We start from the raw sequence: 19,277 nt of genomic DNA, 5'->3' as shown, positions 1-19,277 counted from the left end.
TTTAGATGCTATTCTACATTATTGATTCCATATCGCCCTCTAGTGTGTATAATTTGACAATGCCGCTGTCCATGGTGCTTGGAACAGTTACTGGACTCCAAAGTGCAAGTCACGATTCTTTTTGCATTAAATAAGAGGCTTTGAGTCCATGAAATGGCGCTTTCACATTTTATTGCAACAGTTCCACTTTAAAGGGGAATTCCATCCATTTTTCAAATTTCTGCATAATTCAGTTGTCAAGATATAAACAAAGTCATTCACAGTGATTTGATGTGAAATGGTTCATTTATACAGAAACTAGCTCAGATTTCTTTACAGTGCTTGTGATAAGAACGAGGGGTCACAATGTCTACAACTCAAATAAAGCAATTTTATTTGCTATCCAAAAACACCCTACATGAGTTTTCTGAGTTTTTTATGTAATGTTGAGGCTAAAATAGTCATAAATCTGGAAAAAAGCAAGTTTTCTTTGGGGACTCTTTTGCCTTAGAACACCCTTCATGTATGCCTCTACCGTGAATACATTAAAATAAATTGTTCATGTTTTAGGCCAAAATTTTATCACAAAACTACCGTAAATCAATGTCTCATATCAGGAATCAGGTAACCATTTCATGTAATAACTTTATGTGAGGGACTTTCTAGATGCAGACGTGTGGTTCCTATCACCACCATTGCATGTGAATAATTCTGACTCTAAGTTTCTCTAGAACTAAGCATTTCACAGCAAACTGCTCTGAATAACTTCGTTAACATCTTATTCATTTAATTCTGCAGACATTTTGAAAAATCAGTGGAGTTCCCCTTTGAGTACATCATACGCTCACTTTCTTGGGTTGACTATAAAATGAGAAACATAATATCCAAAAAGCTAATCGTAATCTCAGTGTTCCAAACACTCACGTCAATGAGTTTTGCATGACCATTCTCTCTAAATATGTGCCACGCATTATTAAACGTAGAGTCCAAAAGTACATTCTTCAAACATTAGCATCACACTAAGCTCTCTTCAGAAAACAAGCAAACCACACATTATTGCATAGCAGTAGCTCTCCCTAACACCAGTTATGTGAAATATCAGTACACTAGATAATTTACAAATATACTTGAAAGTCATTGGTTAACAGAGAGGCACAGATCCATTATACATTAAATAATAAAAAAAGAACACTTTAAAAAAGGACTAAAATCTGCATTTCACCCCTGACTGATGTATATATTAGTGTTGTGTCATATATATTATCTTCGACCTTCATGAAATCCTTCTTGTACGTTTACAACACTTGATATAAAGCTGATTCTCACATTTATCTAGACTAGTTCCACTGTTTGTTCCCTTTTCCACTTGCTCGTATGCAGAAGCAATATGCTTACTCCTCTTCATTATTCAAAAGTAGAGATAAAAGAAGTTGTGTTTAGATTTCAAAAGGTCCATTTGTACCGAACCAAGCGAAATCCTTCAAGAGACTTTCAGTCAGAGACCATTTAGGTAGTTGCATGATCCAAGAGTTCACCATGACTGTAACGGAATCACTTTGGTCACTAATTAAACCTCATGTTAGTGAATGTTGTGGCATTTCATAGTTTGTTTCATTGTCCCTGGGAATTTAGCTTTCTAGTGGGGCACGTAGAGGAACGCAGCCATCCATCTCCAAAGACTCAGGCCAGCCTTCATATTTATTGCTAGTTTTGCTGTTCTTCATTCGCTGGGAGAAAAAGAAAAACAGTAAAAGGGAGGGGATTTAGGTGAATTAACAAGTTCCATTTACTTAGCTACAGTGCTGTTACTTAATTCACAGCCAAAGTGTCTGTTAAGTTTAAGTTATTCATTTTTCAGCCTCTGGATAAAAAACATAAAATATACAGTACTGTGCAAAAGTCAGAGAGCTCCTTTCATGTTAATGAAAGTTAATTTCCAGTTAATTTCCAGCCAAGGCAACCACTAAGTTATTCATTTTTAGTGTCAGAATAAAAAGCAGAAATGTCATATATTTCCAGTCATATATGACAGGAAATTAAATAAATAAAGGTTTCTGACTTTTGTACAGTACTGTACATCTACTTCAGGAAATGTTTTAATGGATTTGTCCTCCTCTGAGTATTCGTCAAATAAGTGGAGGATGGTTTTAGGCGACTCTTTTAACCTCTGGATTTGGATACACATCGTTGTAAATATCCTAAATGTTGTCTACATACAATAACAGCACATATCATGAATTATTTAATAGGACACCAAAGTGCCTAAACATTTTCAAAATTTTGTAAACATTTTGACAATCCTACCTGCTCAAATGGGCTTTTGTTGTCTATGCCTTTGGCTCCTACAAACACCCAGCTGTCCCTAAAGGCCAGTTCTTTTACTGCTGTGCTGCCCAGCTCCTCAAAAAGCCGCCTTGCTTCATCATTCAACCTGCAAATCAGCCATCAAATCAAGAACATTACCAACAAAACCACAGAGAGATTCATTCAGAAAACTATAATCTCTCAATTTCCTAACATTTACTAGTATAGATTTAGGAGTCAATCTGATTTAAAGTAAGACATGTGCAGGAGATACATGGAACCGTACTTGGTGGCTGGATCATCAAAAGAAGCCACAAACACTAGGGTTCCCTCATGGAGAGGTCTGAGAAACTTCAGCAGATCAGACACATCTGTGGAGTAGAATGAATATGTTTAAACCAGGTGGTAACATCTGTACAATACGACATTCACGTGGGAAAAATACATAACATACCAGAAGATATCACCATTTGTTTCCAATGTTTTTTTAAATATTGGCATTTTATCCTGCCAAAAAAGTACTTCTACTACATACCACAACTGACAGTAAAGTAACCACTGTTGTTAATTAGCAACCAGTGGTCAGTGCTGTTATACAACAAAAAAAGACAGAACATTGTATAACCAAATCAGATTGTACAACTGGAACTGTTTTAAAAACAGTATTACTAAAAGAAACAAACCTCCTTCCCACATGTCAAATGACTTCGTTTCCAAAAGCTCACCAGAGACCCCTGAAAAACATTAAAAAGTTATTAACTTTACATCAAAAGAAATTGGGCCAACATGTCATGTAATAAAACAATTAGGGGTTTAGCAGTACATACAATTAAAATGTAAAATGACAATTTTCTGTTTTGTTTTTCGAGCAAAGAAATATGTAAGTGAGAGGAATAGTATTGCAAAATCAATTGGCCCTTTACAAATCGTATCATACTGCTAAGTCTACGCTGCTGACTTCTTTGGGCTTGAGCTCATCTGAAGTTGACTGATGCACAGTGAAAATGTGTTCTGTAGTCTGACCAATCAGACATTCAGATCATCTATGGAAATGACGGACGTTGTGTTCTCTGGGCCGAAGAAGAAAAAGACCATGAAGACTGTTACCAGTGTAAAACTCAAATGCCAGGATCTGTCATGGTATTTGGCGGTATTAGTGGGTAACCTGCACATCTGTGAAGGCACTATTAACACTGAACACATTTTGGCGCAACACATGCTGTCTTCTAGACAATGTTTTTTCAGGGACACCCATACTTATTTCAATGTGACAACGCCAAGCCACATTCTGCTCGGGGTGCAACAGCATGACTATATAATCAGAGAGTGGGTGCTAGACTGGCCTGCCTGCACTCCAGAACTGGTTTCCCATAAAAAACATGTGCTGCATTATTGAGCTTAAAATACGAAGCTGGAAAATGCAAAGATTTGTATAATAGAAGCATGGCAAAAATTCCACTTTCAAAACTGGATCAGTTTGTCTTTAGTCCCCAAATGATTATTAAGTGCTGTTAGAAGGTGATTTAACACAGTGGTAAATAGGCTAATGTCACAACTTTCTGTAAAGTGTTGCAGGCAACAAATCTGTAATGAGCTATATATAAATATATTTACAAAAACACTGACGTTCAAATGACAAAACATAAAATATTGCATTTTGTACTGTTTTCAATTTAAAAGAGGTCAAACAGAATTTATTAATCATTGCTTTCTGTTTTTCTTGGCATTTCACACACTGTCCCAACTTTATATAAATAATATCAAGCAATATTGGTGACCTGGTGAAAAACATCACCAATACCTAGAGCTGGGTATCTTTCAAAATGTTTTGATTTTGACAACACTGTTACTTTAACCTTGATACCTGAACAATATTATTTCAATATCTTCTTTTGAATTACAAATTGAACATGGGTGTGGCTTAAACCAGAAATGAGTGTGAGGTGCAGGAGGTGTCAGTGTTATTTACTGACATTAAGAAAATACATTCAGCATGTGATTTGGACAGCCAATCAGAAGTCTAGATTTTGGAACAAGCATGCTTACTGGCACACAGATGTTGATAATACTGAGTAAATCAATATTGAACTTTGGTATTGAATGACATGGATTTTTTGTTGCTCGACTGTAACTGAAGAAATTCCGTCAGCACCATAAAAGTACAGAAGTTTTAATATGGGGCACTACCAATAATGCACTAATAATTGAACACCAAGTACTTATAATGTACCTATCACAAGGTGAAACCTTAGACACTCATAAGAGTTAGCCCTAGTTGAACTCAAAACTCATGGCTAAAGTAACCAAAATATGAAAAAAATATAAAACCTTTCAAAACATAACCTTAAGCAGAGAATATCATGTTATAACACACATTATTTCTATATATGCTGCTGTTTATTAGAGCTTAATAAAGCTGACTGTTGATTAAAATTCTAAATATACTGGCTGACATAATTTATTGGTATCTGAAATTTTAGCTCCTTAAAATCATATCTGTATCATGCATCACATTCTTGCACAAAAACAGACTGTTAGGCTTGTTACCATTTACTAAAGCAATGTTAAGTCCTCTCCCAACATTGTTCTTGACGCTGCTGATGAGCCTGGGGAAAAAAACAACACGCATAGCTGAATAAATAAGTTTTACTCCCTAAAGCAGTTTTCAGGATGTTGGTTACAGCAGCACAAACACAACATGCGATGGAGAAACAGCACACAGACGTGGCAGAAACAGAAAATAATGCATACTTGCATCATGCTCCCAATGAGAAGCTGGTAATGATGGAAATGAGAAAGAAAGAAGAATTGAGAATGGAAAGATGGAATTCTAAGAAATGGAAAGCTGAAACGTCGCATAGAAAGACAGACAGACAGGACAGACAGATGTTCACTGGCTTACATTTTGTCCTCCAGACAGATTTTGGGGCCAATGACATTGGCAGCTCCAGAGACTAAACGGAACGCGAGGTGTTTTGGAGGACATGGGGCAGAAAGCCCACACTTGTACCTGCGAGGTCTTGGTTCTAAGAGAAAGCAAAGGCAAAGCATGCTGTTCAATCTTGACACCAAACAGTAATTTGCTGATGCAACAATTCAAGTGCAGTTCTTCACCCTACCTTGAGTTGGCTCCTCCGGTGTACCTGCGAATCACATAATGTAACAAAAGATCAGTGAAAGAACAAGCTCCATCCTTCTCTCCTACTTCAAGAACCAATTAGCGCAACTGTCCACAGCAATTGTGTAAAAATGAGTAATACATAATATCAGCAGCAAACTATGACTACTGTCATAATTTGGGGGGAAAAAAGGGGAGGGGGAGTTTGGGGACATTTATGATAATACTAATTTCTGCTAGAGATTCAAGTAGTACATTAGAGCTAAGCAAACAGTGATTCCTATTATTAAACATGGACATTTAAAGCTTGTAAAATATATTTAAAGTTTGTAACAGGCATATTAATATCTATCTTACCTTTTCTGTTTTACAGTTACTCTTTCAGTGAAAGAGCCCTCACACAGAGCTGCTGCTGTTTTCCACTTCTAACAACTGACTGAAACCTGATTAGACTATTACATGTATTCTCAGGCAGTGATGTATCCTTGTTTTTTTCAATCCTAGTGACATATCTTGGATTTCCAGAAGGCCTAGAGTAGGGATGGGCATTATAACAGTAACAAGGATATCATGGTATTTAAAAATGATGCTGGTATTTCAAAACTAGAGCATGTCAAACTACTGTTCTACATCTGAATGGATAAACACATTCCACTCGTTTATACACTATATGGACAAAAGTATTGGGACACCCCTCTTAATTATTGATTTCACAGGCACAGAGCCTATCCTCTGTTGAATCACTCACTAAAGAGTTCCAAATTGCCTTTGGAAGCAGCATCAGCAAAAGAACTGCGCGTTAGGAGCTGCACGAAATGGATTTCCATGGCCGAGCAGAAACAGACAAGCCTAAGATCAATATACACGATGCCAAGCGTTGTGGGAGGGGGAGTGGTGTAAAGCACGCCGTCACTGGACTCTGGAGCAGTGGAAATGAGTTCTGTGGAGTGACGCATCACGCTTCTCTATCTGGCAGTCTAATGGATGAGTCTGGATTGGCAAACACCAGTAGAACACAACCTGCCTGACTGCATTGTGCCAACTGTAAAGTTTGGTGGAGGAGGGATGATGATATGGGGTTGTTTTTCAGGGGTTGGTTTAGGCCCCTTAGCTCCAGTGAAGGGAAATATTAATGCTTCAGCAGATCAAGACATTTTGGGCAATTGTATGCTTCCAACTTTGTGGGAACAGTTTGGGGAAGGCCCTTTTCTGTTCCAGCAGGACTGTACCCCAGTGCAGAAAGCAAGGTTTATAAAAGCATGGCTGGGTGAGTCTGGTGTAGAGGAACTTGACTGGCCCACACAGAGCCTTCACCTCAACCCCATCGAACACCTTTAGGATAAACCACAACAGAGATTGCGAGCCAGGCCCTTTCGTCCAACATCAGTGTCTGACCTCACAAATGCTCTTCTGGATGAATGAGCAAAAATTCCCCACAAACACCCTCCAAAATCAAAAGAAAGCTTCCCAGAAGGGTGGAAGAGTGGAAGCTGTTATAGCTGCAAAGGGGGGGACCAACTCCATATTAATGCCTATGAATTTAGAATGGGATGTCATAAAAGCTCCTGTAAGTGTAATGTATAGGTGTCCCAATACTTTTATCCATATAGTGTATTTCAGAGGTGTCACTGATTAGTGGTGTGGGAACTCAGTGATAGCTAGGTGGCGCTGATAGTACCAGGGAAAAATCAGACAGAAAAAAACTAAGCATAACAGTCACTCAGCAACGGTTAAGAGCTCCTTAGCTTAGGCAAAACGCTTTCGGTCCCAAACACCACAGGATAGGTTCAATTTGACGAGTCACTCTCATACAGTAGTTTTAAAAATCTAAACCTGCTTCAGCACAGCATCAGTTAGTCAGAATCGAGCCTGTACTGTGGTGTGTGGCATGTTTAGGTCTGTAATCTGCTCGCTAAGATAAAATTAAGTTAACTGATCAGGCTACAGGTCCAAACATCAAGGAGCAGGTTTAATTTCGCCTTTCTGTCCCTTCAGCACCAGCTGCTTGTCTTCATAAATAATTAACATATGAATTTGTGTCAGTACTTTAGTTAGCCAGAATCAAACCTGTTCTGTGGTGAGCAGAACTATTATCTTGCTAGCTAAGTTAACTCTAACCATCTCCGCTCTCAAAGTGAGCAGCACTGCTTATCATACACACAGTAATACCAGAGCTGGTTTAAGTGGAGCCTGGCAACTTCCTATTTTTTTGGTCATATCAAAAACATGACTGCTAAACACCAGAGGGTGCCCACAAACGAGTCCTAAATGAATGGAGGTGAATGGAGATATGGCTAAAAATGAAACGTTAAAATAGTTTATGACCACACGTCCAGGACCTTCCTTTAATTCTGGAAAGTAAAATGACGTCATTCACTAAATAAGCAAACTTGCCTGCATATTTCTTTAACGGGTTTTAGGCAGTAGGATGCTACATTACAGCTACTGAGTGCTAACTGGTTAGCATTACTGCTACTGAGTGCTGATTGGTTGCTATTAGTGCTATTGAGTGCTGATTGGTTGGCAAGCAGATCTGCTCATTGGCAGACGAAGGAGTTTGCACTTACTGAAGTCATGAATGTCCATGAGGCACCGTTCTGACTCCTATAACTGGAGTTTAAAAGCGCTCAAAAATACAACAGCGGTGTTAAAATGTTTTATGCTGTTTATGCAGTGTTCAGGAAATTATTGTATGCTTCTATATAATAATGTTTCAGCATGTACAAACTATGATTTTGCTCAAATGCTCCAAATTAACCCATTCATTTTGGACTTGCTCAGGAGCGCCCTCTAACATCTGACAAATCCGAAGACATTACAGAGAGGCAATTCTCCTCACTGTACCTTCTCTGGTAATACTGTATACTAATATAATATATGGTAGATCGTTTAAAGGTATGAAACAAATTGATACTGCCCAACTGTAACCTTTTTATTTCCACACAAAATTTATTACATGATTGACGATATGATAAACACAAATAGAGATATTTTTTCGTACATTTTTTTTTATTTCACAGAAATTTTCAGGCCTTGAGAGTTCCCTGCCACTCAGTCTCTGACCTCCCTGGATACAATAAAATGCATCACGAAATCCTAAATTTCACCACCATTCAATCTTATTCTTTCCTATCAGATTCGAAAAACTTTTTACACGTAATCGGAACAGTCAATATACCAAGTTTTGTTTAATTTTATGTAGGAAAATATCCAGAGAAATTTTGATAAAAAAAAAAGCATACTATATTGATTATTTTGAAAATTGATGATTTTTAAGTTTTTAGAAAATTGTAATGCACAATTACTGTTCATTTGCTGAATTTAATATTGGAAAAAATAAAGCATAAAATGTGGTCTGTGCAAATGTTACAGCATATTTAATATTTTGTGTTTTATCCCCCACTAAATACGTTAAACCCAGCAAAAAATATTAGCTGTACACTAAAATAACTTAATTTTCAATACAAAAAACTAAATGTGTCCTTTGACTAGGGTGATCAAACTTCAGGAGAGAGGAAATATATTTTTATACTCTAGATAATCTACTAAATTATTTTCATTTAGGTACCAAAAAAATAGTATAACATTATAAAATACATTTCTAAAAATCTGATTTTTTTTTTTTTGGGCACCCCTAGTCTATAGTAACAAAGACATTTTTTTGCAGTGGTTGAGCATGTATGATATTTCTTAATATTACATTATGGCAAGACCTGTGACATGTGAGCCAAAACTGACAAGACATGAAAATTTCCTTTGACCTGAAAAAGCAAACTGCTCACCAGTAAAGAACATCTTCACTACAGAGTTGCCATCTCCTCCCAGTATGGAGCTCGCCAGAAGCCAAGTCAAGCCCACAAGAAGCACTACAACGACAGCACGCAGCGGTCCTACAAGATATAGTGGATGCAATGAAGAACACACAAAACCACTGAGAGACCACAATTCACACACACACATGCACACACACACACACACACACACACACACACACACACACACAGAGGAGAGTAGGAGGCATGAAGTCAGCTGTAGGAACAGTGCTTCTATTGCAGAGAGGCTAAATACTGCATCCACTCTCCTTATCTAGAATTATATGACAGTGACAACACAGTGACCATGCAAAAAAATATAATTTGTGCAACACTAGTAGTACTGGTAATGTTGTCGGTCATGATTTTTTTCCCCTGTATATCAAAAACACTTTAGATAGTGATGCTGCATTCTCTTGCAGCACTCAATTCTCACATGACAGCACCCTGCTCACCAGAACAGTGGATTACAGGGATTACAAAAACACCATGCATTGTTGATTACATGCAAGAATCATAGAGTATGACCTCATGGATCTACAGCATCCTTCCTAAGTACTGGGATTCAGCCAAAACTGTCATGTCTGATGTTTACTCAGGGTATTTGGATTAAGAGGAAAAGGTACAGCCATATGCAAAAGTCTGAACACCCGAGTCAAATTAATTTTTTGCTGATACCACAATGAAAACAAATCCTCTACAGTAAACAAACTTAAATGCAAATTTTTTTCTGCTAATTTTAGTACACAACTTACATTTATTTGCTGAGTTTAATATAAAATATAAAATGTGTACATCTTTGCTACGAATAAAAACAGTTTCAAAGTTTGTTTCTAGTGAACAATTCAGCCCAAAGCATAGTGAAACCAAATACTGCAGATATACCCCACAGGTGGGGTTTGTAATAGATGCGGCTAATTGTAACAGTTGCTAAAGTACTTGATAAATCGATACAAACATTTCATTCAATGCAGAGCTATATTTTTTGAAAACAGACAAGCTTTCTAGCAAATACATCAAAAATACACTTAGAAAAAGTTGAATGTTATGGCAAATATATTTCTGACCACAAAGCAAAACAGAAATTATCAGCACTTAAAATTGAAATATACTTTATTTACATAACATCTTCACTACATTTTTGATGAATCTGTGCACAAAAACTTAACTGTTCTGAATTTATATGGAGAAGTCTGGGGTTACCTCATTGTTTTGGGAGGCTCAGCTGTAACACTGCTTTACAACTAACCCTACCATGTGGCAGCTGTACTTTAACTTAGCTAGCTCTGACTGTATGTTACATCTATTCTTCAAAATGCCATTAGGAGGGTGAATGAAATGATATAGAAGTGAATAATGTGACTTTTTTGCACAATTTATGATGAAAAAAGTTACATGTATGGTACTTTTATGATCTTCAAGGTGAATTATGTCTATCTGATTGCTGTGAAAATTTACAGATGATGTTGCTATGAGAACACATGAATAAAGCAAAAAGCATGTTTTATTTGAACGTGTTTAACTGCATAAAATATACATGTTGTATTTTACCCCATGCTGATTTGTGCCCCACTCTCTCCTAATCATCTATTTACATTATTTTTTTTGTCAGGTTCTGTGTCTTGAGAGTTCATCTCCACTTTTGAAATATAATGAATTCTGGATACTTATTACTACCGGATACTATTATACTTTGATTTTCAGTGCTACGCAGCTTTCTCAGTCATTCCAGCACTGTTTATCATTCTGAAGACATTTCAAATGTTTATTTACTGCTTCTTAGACTCCTACTCTCTAAACCTGTAAAACTGCACATTAATAACATATACGAATCATTACATAACTGTGTGGTTTGAGTCCAAACTTTTGAACAGCAATTCTAACCTTTGAACAACAGTGTATACATATTTTTCCATTTTAGAAGTATTGCACTTTTTTGTGTTCAGACCCATTTTTAAAAGGAAGTAAGTGAACTGTGGGTTTATTCTCTTATAAGTAATCAGTATGTGCATATACAACCAACAAACTGCATGCAACTAAAAAATCCATCTGTATTGTACACAAAGGGCACACAGAAAAAATGACAAGTGACTTCTAATCCTGTATACTCAAGCCTTTATGGAGTCAGTTTGAAGTGTACAAACCTGCCAGCCTCATGTTAGCTGGGTGGAAGAACGGGAACAGAAAGCGGGCACTTTGATGTGGCTTCTGTTCTGTGTGAGAGAACACACAGGTTATACATACAAGAGTTATATACACACGTGAGTTTTCCTGGTCACAACCAGACCTACAGTGGGACCAAAACTGAAAATCTTGGGACTCATTTCCATTTGCAACAAAACAAAGTTATGACACATAAAATGAAGAACAAATATTCAAGATACTGCACTATTTCTAGGTCTAGGTGATACTGACCATGTTGAGACGTTTATACAAAAAGGTCAGGTTAAGTCTTAACTTAAGTGAGTCAGACGACTCTCAGGAATGTAAAAGCATTTTCACTAGTGGTCTCAGAATTTTGGACCCCACTGTATACCTTTACGGTCTTGATGTTTTCTAAGGTAAAACTGATACAAACATGCATTTTACCATACAAACACAATCTGCTTTATGTGAACTTCATAAACAGTCTTGGTTATGTTGCTCCAACAGGTATGAGTTTCGACATCACTGAAAAAACTGGAAATTTAATTTACTCAAACTTTTAGAGGTAACACACTGCCTCAAATGAATTATGTTTTGAAACTCAGTTTTTCTAAACAGTTTTTAAAATTTTTGGTATGAAATTATATATGGAGTATCAAACAGTTTAACAAACAAAAGCCCTGTTCAAGCCGGATTAGTTTTATCAGAGGAGGTCTGGTAACGTAATTTGTGTGCGATTTGACTGGCCGATTCAACAGGATAAAGAACCTCTGTAATTTTCCCAAATTATCCTAAATAGCGTGGATCGAAAAATCTGCACACAGATGTTTACATTAGCTTTATGCAACAAGCGTCACACTGCCAAACAATAACAACATGTGCGGCATGAGGTGGCATGTATACTAGCACTAGGCTAGTAAAGTGGGTTAATTTAACTTACCAAATGCCATCTGACAAGACAGCAAATGCTTTTGAGTTCATTTTCCCTCTCTTTGTAATTCAGCCATCACCACAAACGTAGTGGATTTCAGTAGTTTTGTCATAAACCTGAGGATTAAGTGTCAAATCAAGCTCCATTTTAGTTGATCGTCTTGTCTTCAGGTCACAGAAAAAGCAAATAAAGGCAGGCGCCGTTTTCTACAAAGCTGTCAGCTTCTTATTCTCTAACTTTTTCAAATGTTTTTTGAAAATTGAGGCGCAAGAATGTAGCTGCAGCACCACTTATAGTGAAATGGGAAAACCCAAACAAAAAAAGGGGGGCGATAAAGAGGCCTGCTTCCACCTTGTCTATTTTCTATTAATTAATTCTATTAACCGGTTTTGTGATTATATTACTGAGACGTTCACTACTAACACTGAGGAGCTCGAGAGTTCGACGAATTACAGAATTCACTCCGGATTTATCATTAAGTAAAAACTATGGACATTGTGAATTCATACTGGATTAAAGTCACAGATCTCATCTGTAATCACATAAATTACAGCACCTTCCCAAGTAACACCAATCCAGCTCAAATAGGGCTAAAATATATGTATACATGAGTATGCTTTGAGTATGACAGTGTTTCGAATGACAAATTTAATTGACAGTAAAGGACAGAAACACAAACTATAATGTTACAGAAACGTGAGCTATTAAGTTGAGTGACTACACTGTTTAATTGTTTCACTTTCATATCATTGACGTAATTACAATGATCACAAACTGAGATGTACAAAAAACTCTTTCAAAAAGAGTTTGCAAAGTTTGTACTCTTATGCCAACTTTGAGAAAAACTACTGACTTGGCAGCCATTTAAGATGTTTTGTTACAACTAAACGGACTACTAAGCAGACACTAAACACATTCATGGCTGGGATACCCAAAACATGTGAAGTGCATCCAAACTTATATTTAGCCTGTATAAAATATGTAACGTGATGTTTGTTTGAAAACAACATCTAAAGAAAAAAAAAAGAGCCAATAAACAGAAATCAACCAACTCACTAGGAATTCCGGGTGACTCTGCCCCATACTTTCTCATCGCTTGTCGTTTTGAGTTTGTCCTTCTCACAGAAATATGGACACTTGAGTTTTTAACCAGACAATACAAACAACTTGCCAGCATTGAGAGATAACAACTAATTGCAAGAAAGTAAGCAATTACAATGTAATTATTTAAGGTCAAATTATATCAGGGATTTTAGAATAGTCTCTGAGCTGAACGCCTAAAATTCAGCAAATATCTCTAGTTACAAGTAGACAATGCTTTACAATTGGAAAAATTTGGAATTTGACTATCCAAGTGTTTGTCACAACAAGGCCTATTAACTTTCTTAGGGACGGTGTATACAGGTTATAACCTATATTTTTTGGAACTGGAGGTGATGCACATTAGAGGTTGTCCAACATAACGTGTCGTGTCTCCCTCATATTGATTTGCATTTTACACTATGACAATGTTCCGAATGACAGTAAACTGAGCTGACAGTAAAGGACAGAAATACAGTTCTTCCTAAACAGACTACTATCACACATCACATGAAGCTGTGTCATCACCCAGACCTGGACTTTGTAGTTCAGTATTTTAATCTTCAGCAATATGGACTAGCAAAATATTCGGCTACTATGCTGTATTCACAGCTACTGTGCCTGGATGGTCGCAAAATGACTGTTTTACCAAAGTTCAAGCCTTTTTGTGATTTTTGCCCCTTATCAAAAAAATTCGAAATGAATGGTGATTCAAAATGTAACCAGCAGGTGGCGCAGACCTGCACTTTCCCTCCTCGCTGCAATCAAACCCGCACAGATCCAATCCAAAGCAACGAGGGTTCTTTACTCTCGCTTATAATACCGCAGGTGTGCGGTTGTGGGTGTACAGCCATATGTGAAGTTCTCATATGAGACGTCAAGCACTGTGGATATCTAGGCTAAATATCTGAAAGAGGTGCCTACAGTCAAGAAGAGACAGCAGCTTCACAAACACATACACAAAGTAAACACAGCACTGGCCACATTTTCCTATCACCTCATCACCTACGCTGGGTAGCTCTTTATCAGAGTTCACCACCACGACCCGGATCTAAGAAACTGCAAAATTCGGAAATTTGTCTCTAGTTTCTAGGACGTCGCTGCTGACATGTGTATGGCGTTTTCCAGAGGTGTTGAACATATATTGGCTAAACTCAAAAAATGGTAATACAGAATGGGTTTTATGTTCGCTTTCAACCAAAAGTTATTTTCCCAGTTTCTTTCTTTCCCCAGTCTTTCTCTGTGCCGCGCTGCTCGGTTGGTGTGTCAGTCAGAACACGCTGTGCTGGACTGAAATATAACACATGTAACACTGTTTACTTGCTAATGCTAAGTAGTGAGCTAACTGGGGTACCTGCCAGCTAAACCGCTCTAATGTCACTAATGTCAGCAATATCAGCTGAAGCTCTCCTGCCCAGCGTGAACAAGAGAAACTGAATTACCGTTTGTGTGTCGAATGTCTCCGTGTACGGCGGTGGGGACGTTTCCAATCAGCAGAGAAGAGAAACTGCAGTCAGTCAGTCAGTCAGTGAGTCTCCAGCGGCGGCGGTCAGGACATGCTGACTCTGACAGTGAGGCTTGCTCTGTTTATCATAAACGAACTCTCCTCTGAGCAGAACCTCTCCATCCACAGCTCGAACAGCACTACGGTCGCTCAATCTCAGCAAACCTGACAACACAGCGGCACAGGAATACGTCTAATGTTCCGGTTTGGACGGACTAACAGTGATGGCGTCACGACGTGCGCGCCCAAATCACGTGGGAAAAAACGGGTAAAATTTCCTGAACCGGTTCATCTGAGCGGTCCGTTTCAATTAATCGACCGTCCGATTCAAGGATTCCTTGATGCACAAATCAAGACATTTTAAATATAAGCGAATTAAAAAACGTGTTCTCAATATGTAACATTCTGGTATTTTGACTTGTGATTTTATTAAGTTAGATTGTGAAACATTATTATTTAAATCCTCCAGCCTATGACAGACTTGTATATTGCTCAGATGATACACTCAGCATGATTCACTTTTACGTTGTACTTGTGAATCGGTTCGAGTGATTAATTTAAAAGAATCGGTTTAAAAGTTCCGATTTATATATTGTGTAGATGACTGTACATCACTCCCATATGAGCTTGTTGGACAATTCATTCCAAAACCGTAGGCATTAATATGGAGTTAGCTCTGCCTCAGCGGGAGGGAAGGCTTTCCACATGATTTTGGAGTGTGTCTGTAAGAATTTGCGCCCGTTTAGTCAAAAGAGCATTTGTGTGGTCAGGCATTTATGTTGGACAAGAAGGCCTGGCTCTCAACCAATTTCATTTCATCCCGTGTTTATTTGTGAAGAGATGATGTAGATTATCTACTGTAATCAAATTCGAATCTTTTTAATATAGGACATTTTGCTTAAGAATATATTCCTAACAACTAGGAATAATAGTTATTTGGCCTTGGTGTTTCTGTGAGGCTCATCATGGTTCAACATCACGCCCTGCATCTGCAACATTCAGAAAATACGTTTATATCTTTATTTGCTTGTATTATCTTATTTGGCTCTTGTTTCTAGGACTTTGTGTCATGTTCCTTGAGAAGGACACTCTGACATGAGATAAGGACATGTTATGCCCAAATATCATCTATTTTGGCAGAAGGACTGGAAGCACTCAGGGTCATGAAGCAGATCAGAAGTCACATAGAAATGCATTCAAACCTTACATTTAACCTGAGAGTATGACACAAAAATAACATTTTGCAAAGAGATTTATATTTATAAATGAGAAAATTTGTCAACTGATTAATAGAAACCAACAAAATCGCTAAGAATGCTGGGAAGCTTCTTGGGCACAAGACTCTTCAGTCTGTAGGACTTATTTAAATTAACTGATCATAATCAGTTTTGTTTCTGAGCCTGTCTAAGTCTGCATTATAGTGGTTTTGATTTGTAACAGTGAATCAGAAATTGTGTATATAGATTGTAGATTTTCAGTTTACATAAAGCTATAAGTGCGTTGACCAAGTCTGTGTCAGATGGGGATGTCACTGGTGGGTGCTCTCAGCCCCACCACAACTCTTAGCGTTTTAACCTGCTGATGTTCTTTAAGGTTTTTTGTCTTAGTTAAGCCTTCACATGTGAGGTTATGTGTGTTTGTGTGAATGTGATAACCTGTTGAGATTATTTTTATCCATTTTTATCCATTCTTTTATTTGTTTCCTTTTTTGTTTTCCTCTAACATTTTTCTTATTAAATTTTTTCATCTACTTTACTTTTCAAATTCAGTGTGTGATCTTTTCAGTTTTTGCTGTACAACCCATTTCCAAAAAAGTTGGGATGCTGTGCAAAATGTATACACACACACACACACACACATCATCTAAACCGCTTATCCTTCTGGGTCACGGTGTGGCGCTGGAGCCTATCCCAGCTGTCATTGGGTGGAAGGCAGGATACACCCTGGACAGGTCGCCAGTCCATCGCAGGCAAAATGTATATAAAACCAGAATGCAATGATGTGCAAATCGTTAAACCCTATAATTGTTTGAAAATAGTACAAAGACAACATATCAAGTGTTGAAACTGAGAAATTTTCTTGTTTTTTGAAAAATATATGCCCATTTTCAATTTGATGCCAGCAACACATTTCAAAAAACTTGAGACGGGGGCAACAAATAACTGGTAAAGTTGTGTAATGCTAAAAAAAACACCTGGTGGAACATCTTGTAACTAATTAGGTTAACTAGCAACAGGTCAGTAATATGCTTGGGTATAAAAAGAGCAGCTCAGAGAGGCTGAATCTTTCAGAAGTAAAAATGAGGAGGGGTTCACCACTCTGTGAAAGACTGCACCGGCAAATAGTGCAACAAATGAAGAATAATGTTTCTCAACATAAAATAGCAAAGAACTTGGAGTTTTTATCATCTTTGGTGCATAATACCATGAAAAGATTCAGAGAATCTGGAGAAATCTCTGTATGCAAGAGACAAGCCTGGCTGGCTGAGATCTTCCGGCCCTCAGGCGACACTGCATTAAAAACAGACACGATTCTGTAGTGGAAATCACTGCATGGGCTGAGGAACACTTCTGAAAACCACTGTCGTCTCTGCATCCACAAATGCAAGTTAAAACTCTGCCATGCAAAGAAGAAACCATATATAAACATCATCATTAAGACTGAGGTAAAGTAAAAAAGTCTCCTGTGGTCTGACAAAATTTGATATTCTCTTTGGAAATCGTGGACGCCGTCCAGCTTGTTATCAGCGCACAGTCTAAAAGTCAGCATCCGTGATGGTATTGGGGTGCATTAGTATACATGGCATGGGCGACTTGCACATCTGTGAGGGCACCATTAACGCTGAACGATATATTCAGGTTTTGAAGTAGCATATGTTCCCATCCAGAAGACATCTTTTTCAGGGATAGACTTTATTTATTTCAGAAAGACAATGCCTAAACACATTCTGCATGTATTACAACAACATGGCTGGTAGTAAAAGTGTCTGGGTGCTAAACTGGCCTGCCTGCAGTCCAGACCTGTCACTCACTGAAAACATTTGGAGGGTTATGAAAGGAAGAATATGACAAAGGAGACCCCAAACAGTTGAGCAGCTGAAATCCTATTTCAAGCGAGAATGGGAAACATTTAACTTTCAACACTACAGCAGTTGGTCTCCTTGGTTTCTGAACACTTACAGAGTGTTGTTAAAAGAAGAGATGATGCAACACAATGGTAAACATGCCCTCGTCCCAACTTTTTTGGAACGCGTTGCTAGCATCAAATTCATAATGAGCATATATTTCTCAAAACACATAATTTCTCAGCCTTATATATTTTGCTATTCTACTATTTTCAATTAAATATAAAGTTTAAATGATTTGCATATCATTGCATTCTGTTTTTATTTACATTTTACACAACTTGCCACTTTTTTTGGAAATGGGTTTATATATTGCATCACAGATATTATGAATGGATGTGTTTCATACAGTTCCAAACCTTAATCTTAGTTATGCTGTGGTAAATTACCCAACAGTGGGGTTGAGGTCATGGCTATGTTCAGGACACTGGAGTTCAAACGATATCTTTATGGACCTCACTTTGTGCGCAGGGGCACATGCTAAAACAGGAAAGGGCCTTCCCCAAATAGTTGCTGCAAAATTGGAAGCATATAACTGTCAAAAATATCTTTTATATTGTAGCATTAACATTACCCTTCATATGAACTAAGGGGCCAGCCCCAGACAATTATACGTCCTCCACCACATTTTACTGTTGGCACTATAAATTCCGTTAGATAGCGTTGTCCTGTACCCGTCAAACCCAGATTCATCCATCCGAATGGCAGGTAGTGAAGCTTGGCATTATGCATAGTGATCTCAGACTCGTGTACAGCTGCTCTGCCATGAAAACCCATTTCACGAAGCTCCCGATGCACAATTCTTTTTTGAACTCTGTAATGAGTAATGCAACAGAGAACAGGCACCATGTGCTTTAGCACTTGTGGCACCGGTTTGTGAGTTTGCATGGTCTCCTACACTCTTATATTTTACAATTCCATTACAGTGTAAGTATGTATTTAAGCTCATATTAAGGAACTCAGATTATGATTAAAATTCTTTTGAAAGCTGAAACAAATGTAACTATGCAGTTGCAAGAAAAAGTAAGTGAACCCTTTGGAATTACCTGGAATGCTGCATTGGTTACTAAGAAAATATGGTCTGATTGTTATCTAAGTCACGGTTATGCACAAGCACAATCTAGTTGTACATGAGTTGTACTTTCCCTGTCTTTTATTGAGCACATTGAATAAACATCCACAGTGCGGGCTAGAAAAAGTAAATGAACCCTTGAATTTAATAACCTGTAGATCCCCCTTTATCAGCAACCATCTGTACAAGTGTAGGTATAAGTAAAATC

General features: G+C 37.7%; 1 protein-coding gene across 2 annotated transcripts; it reads right to left on the bottom strand.

Annotated features, from left to right (window-relative positions):
- Positions 1–442: 442 nt before the first annotated feature.
- On the bottom strand, positions 443–15,128 carry fam3a (FAM3 metabolism regulating signaling molecule A). 2 transcript variants are annotated; one of them, XM_036591735.1, is made up of 10 exons: positions 14,812–15,128; positions 11,358–11,421; positions 9,184–9,291; positions 5,403–5,426; positions 5,186–5,309; positions 4,831–4,889; positions 2,967–3,017; positions 2,570–2,654; positions 2,284–2,410; positions 443–1,706 (listed from the first exon to the last, which is right to left on the bottom strand). In XM_036591735.1, the coding sequence occupies exons 2-10, from the start codon at positions 11,368–11,370 to the stop codon at positions 1,608–1,610; spliced, it is 690 nt and encodes a 229-aa protein (XP_036447628.1). In that variant the 5' UTR covers positions 11,371–11,421; positions 14,812–15,128; the 3' UTR covers positions 443–1,607. The 2 variants fall into 2 exon arrangements, with proteins under 2 accessions (XP_036447628.1, XP_036447627.1); XM_036591734.1 differs by having other exon boundaries at positions 11,358–11,426; positions 14,812–15,127.
- Positions 15,129–19,277: the final 4,149 nt, after the last annotated feature.

Source organism: Colossoma macropomum, unplaced genomic scaffold, assembly GCF_904425465.1.
Source record: "Colossoma macropomum unplaced genomic scaffold, Colossoma_macropomum, whole genome shotgun sequence".
NCBI lineage: Eukaryota > Metazoa > Chordata > Actinopteri > Characiformes > Serrasalmidae > Colossoma > Colossoma macropomum.
This window is presented reverse-complemented; position numbering and strand designations above follow the sequence as displayed.

What these genes read in the sequence shown, in the direction of transcription:
- fam3a (XM_036591735.1), bottom strand. An exon ending in ATCTGTCTGGAGGACAAAAT is followed by an intron (nt 4,890 to 5,185) that starts GTAAGCCAGTGA and finishes TTTTTTCCCCAG; the next exon opens with GCTCATCAGCAGCGTCAAGA. An exon ending in ATTTGACATGTGGGAAGGAG is followed by an intron (nt 2,655 to 2,966) that starts GTTTGTTTCTTT and finishes TCTACTCCACAG; the next exon opens with ATGTGTCTGATCTGCTGAAG.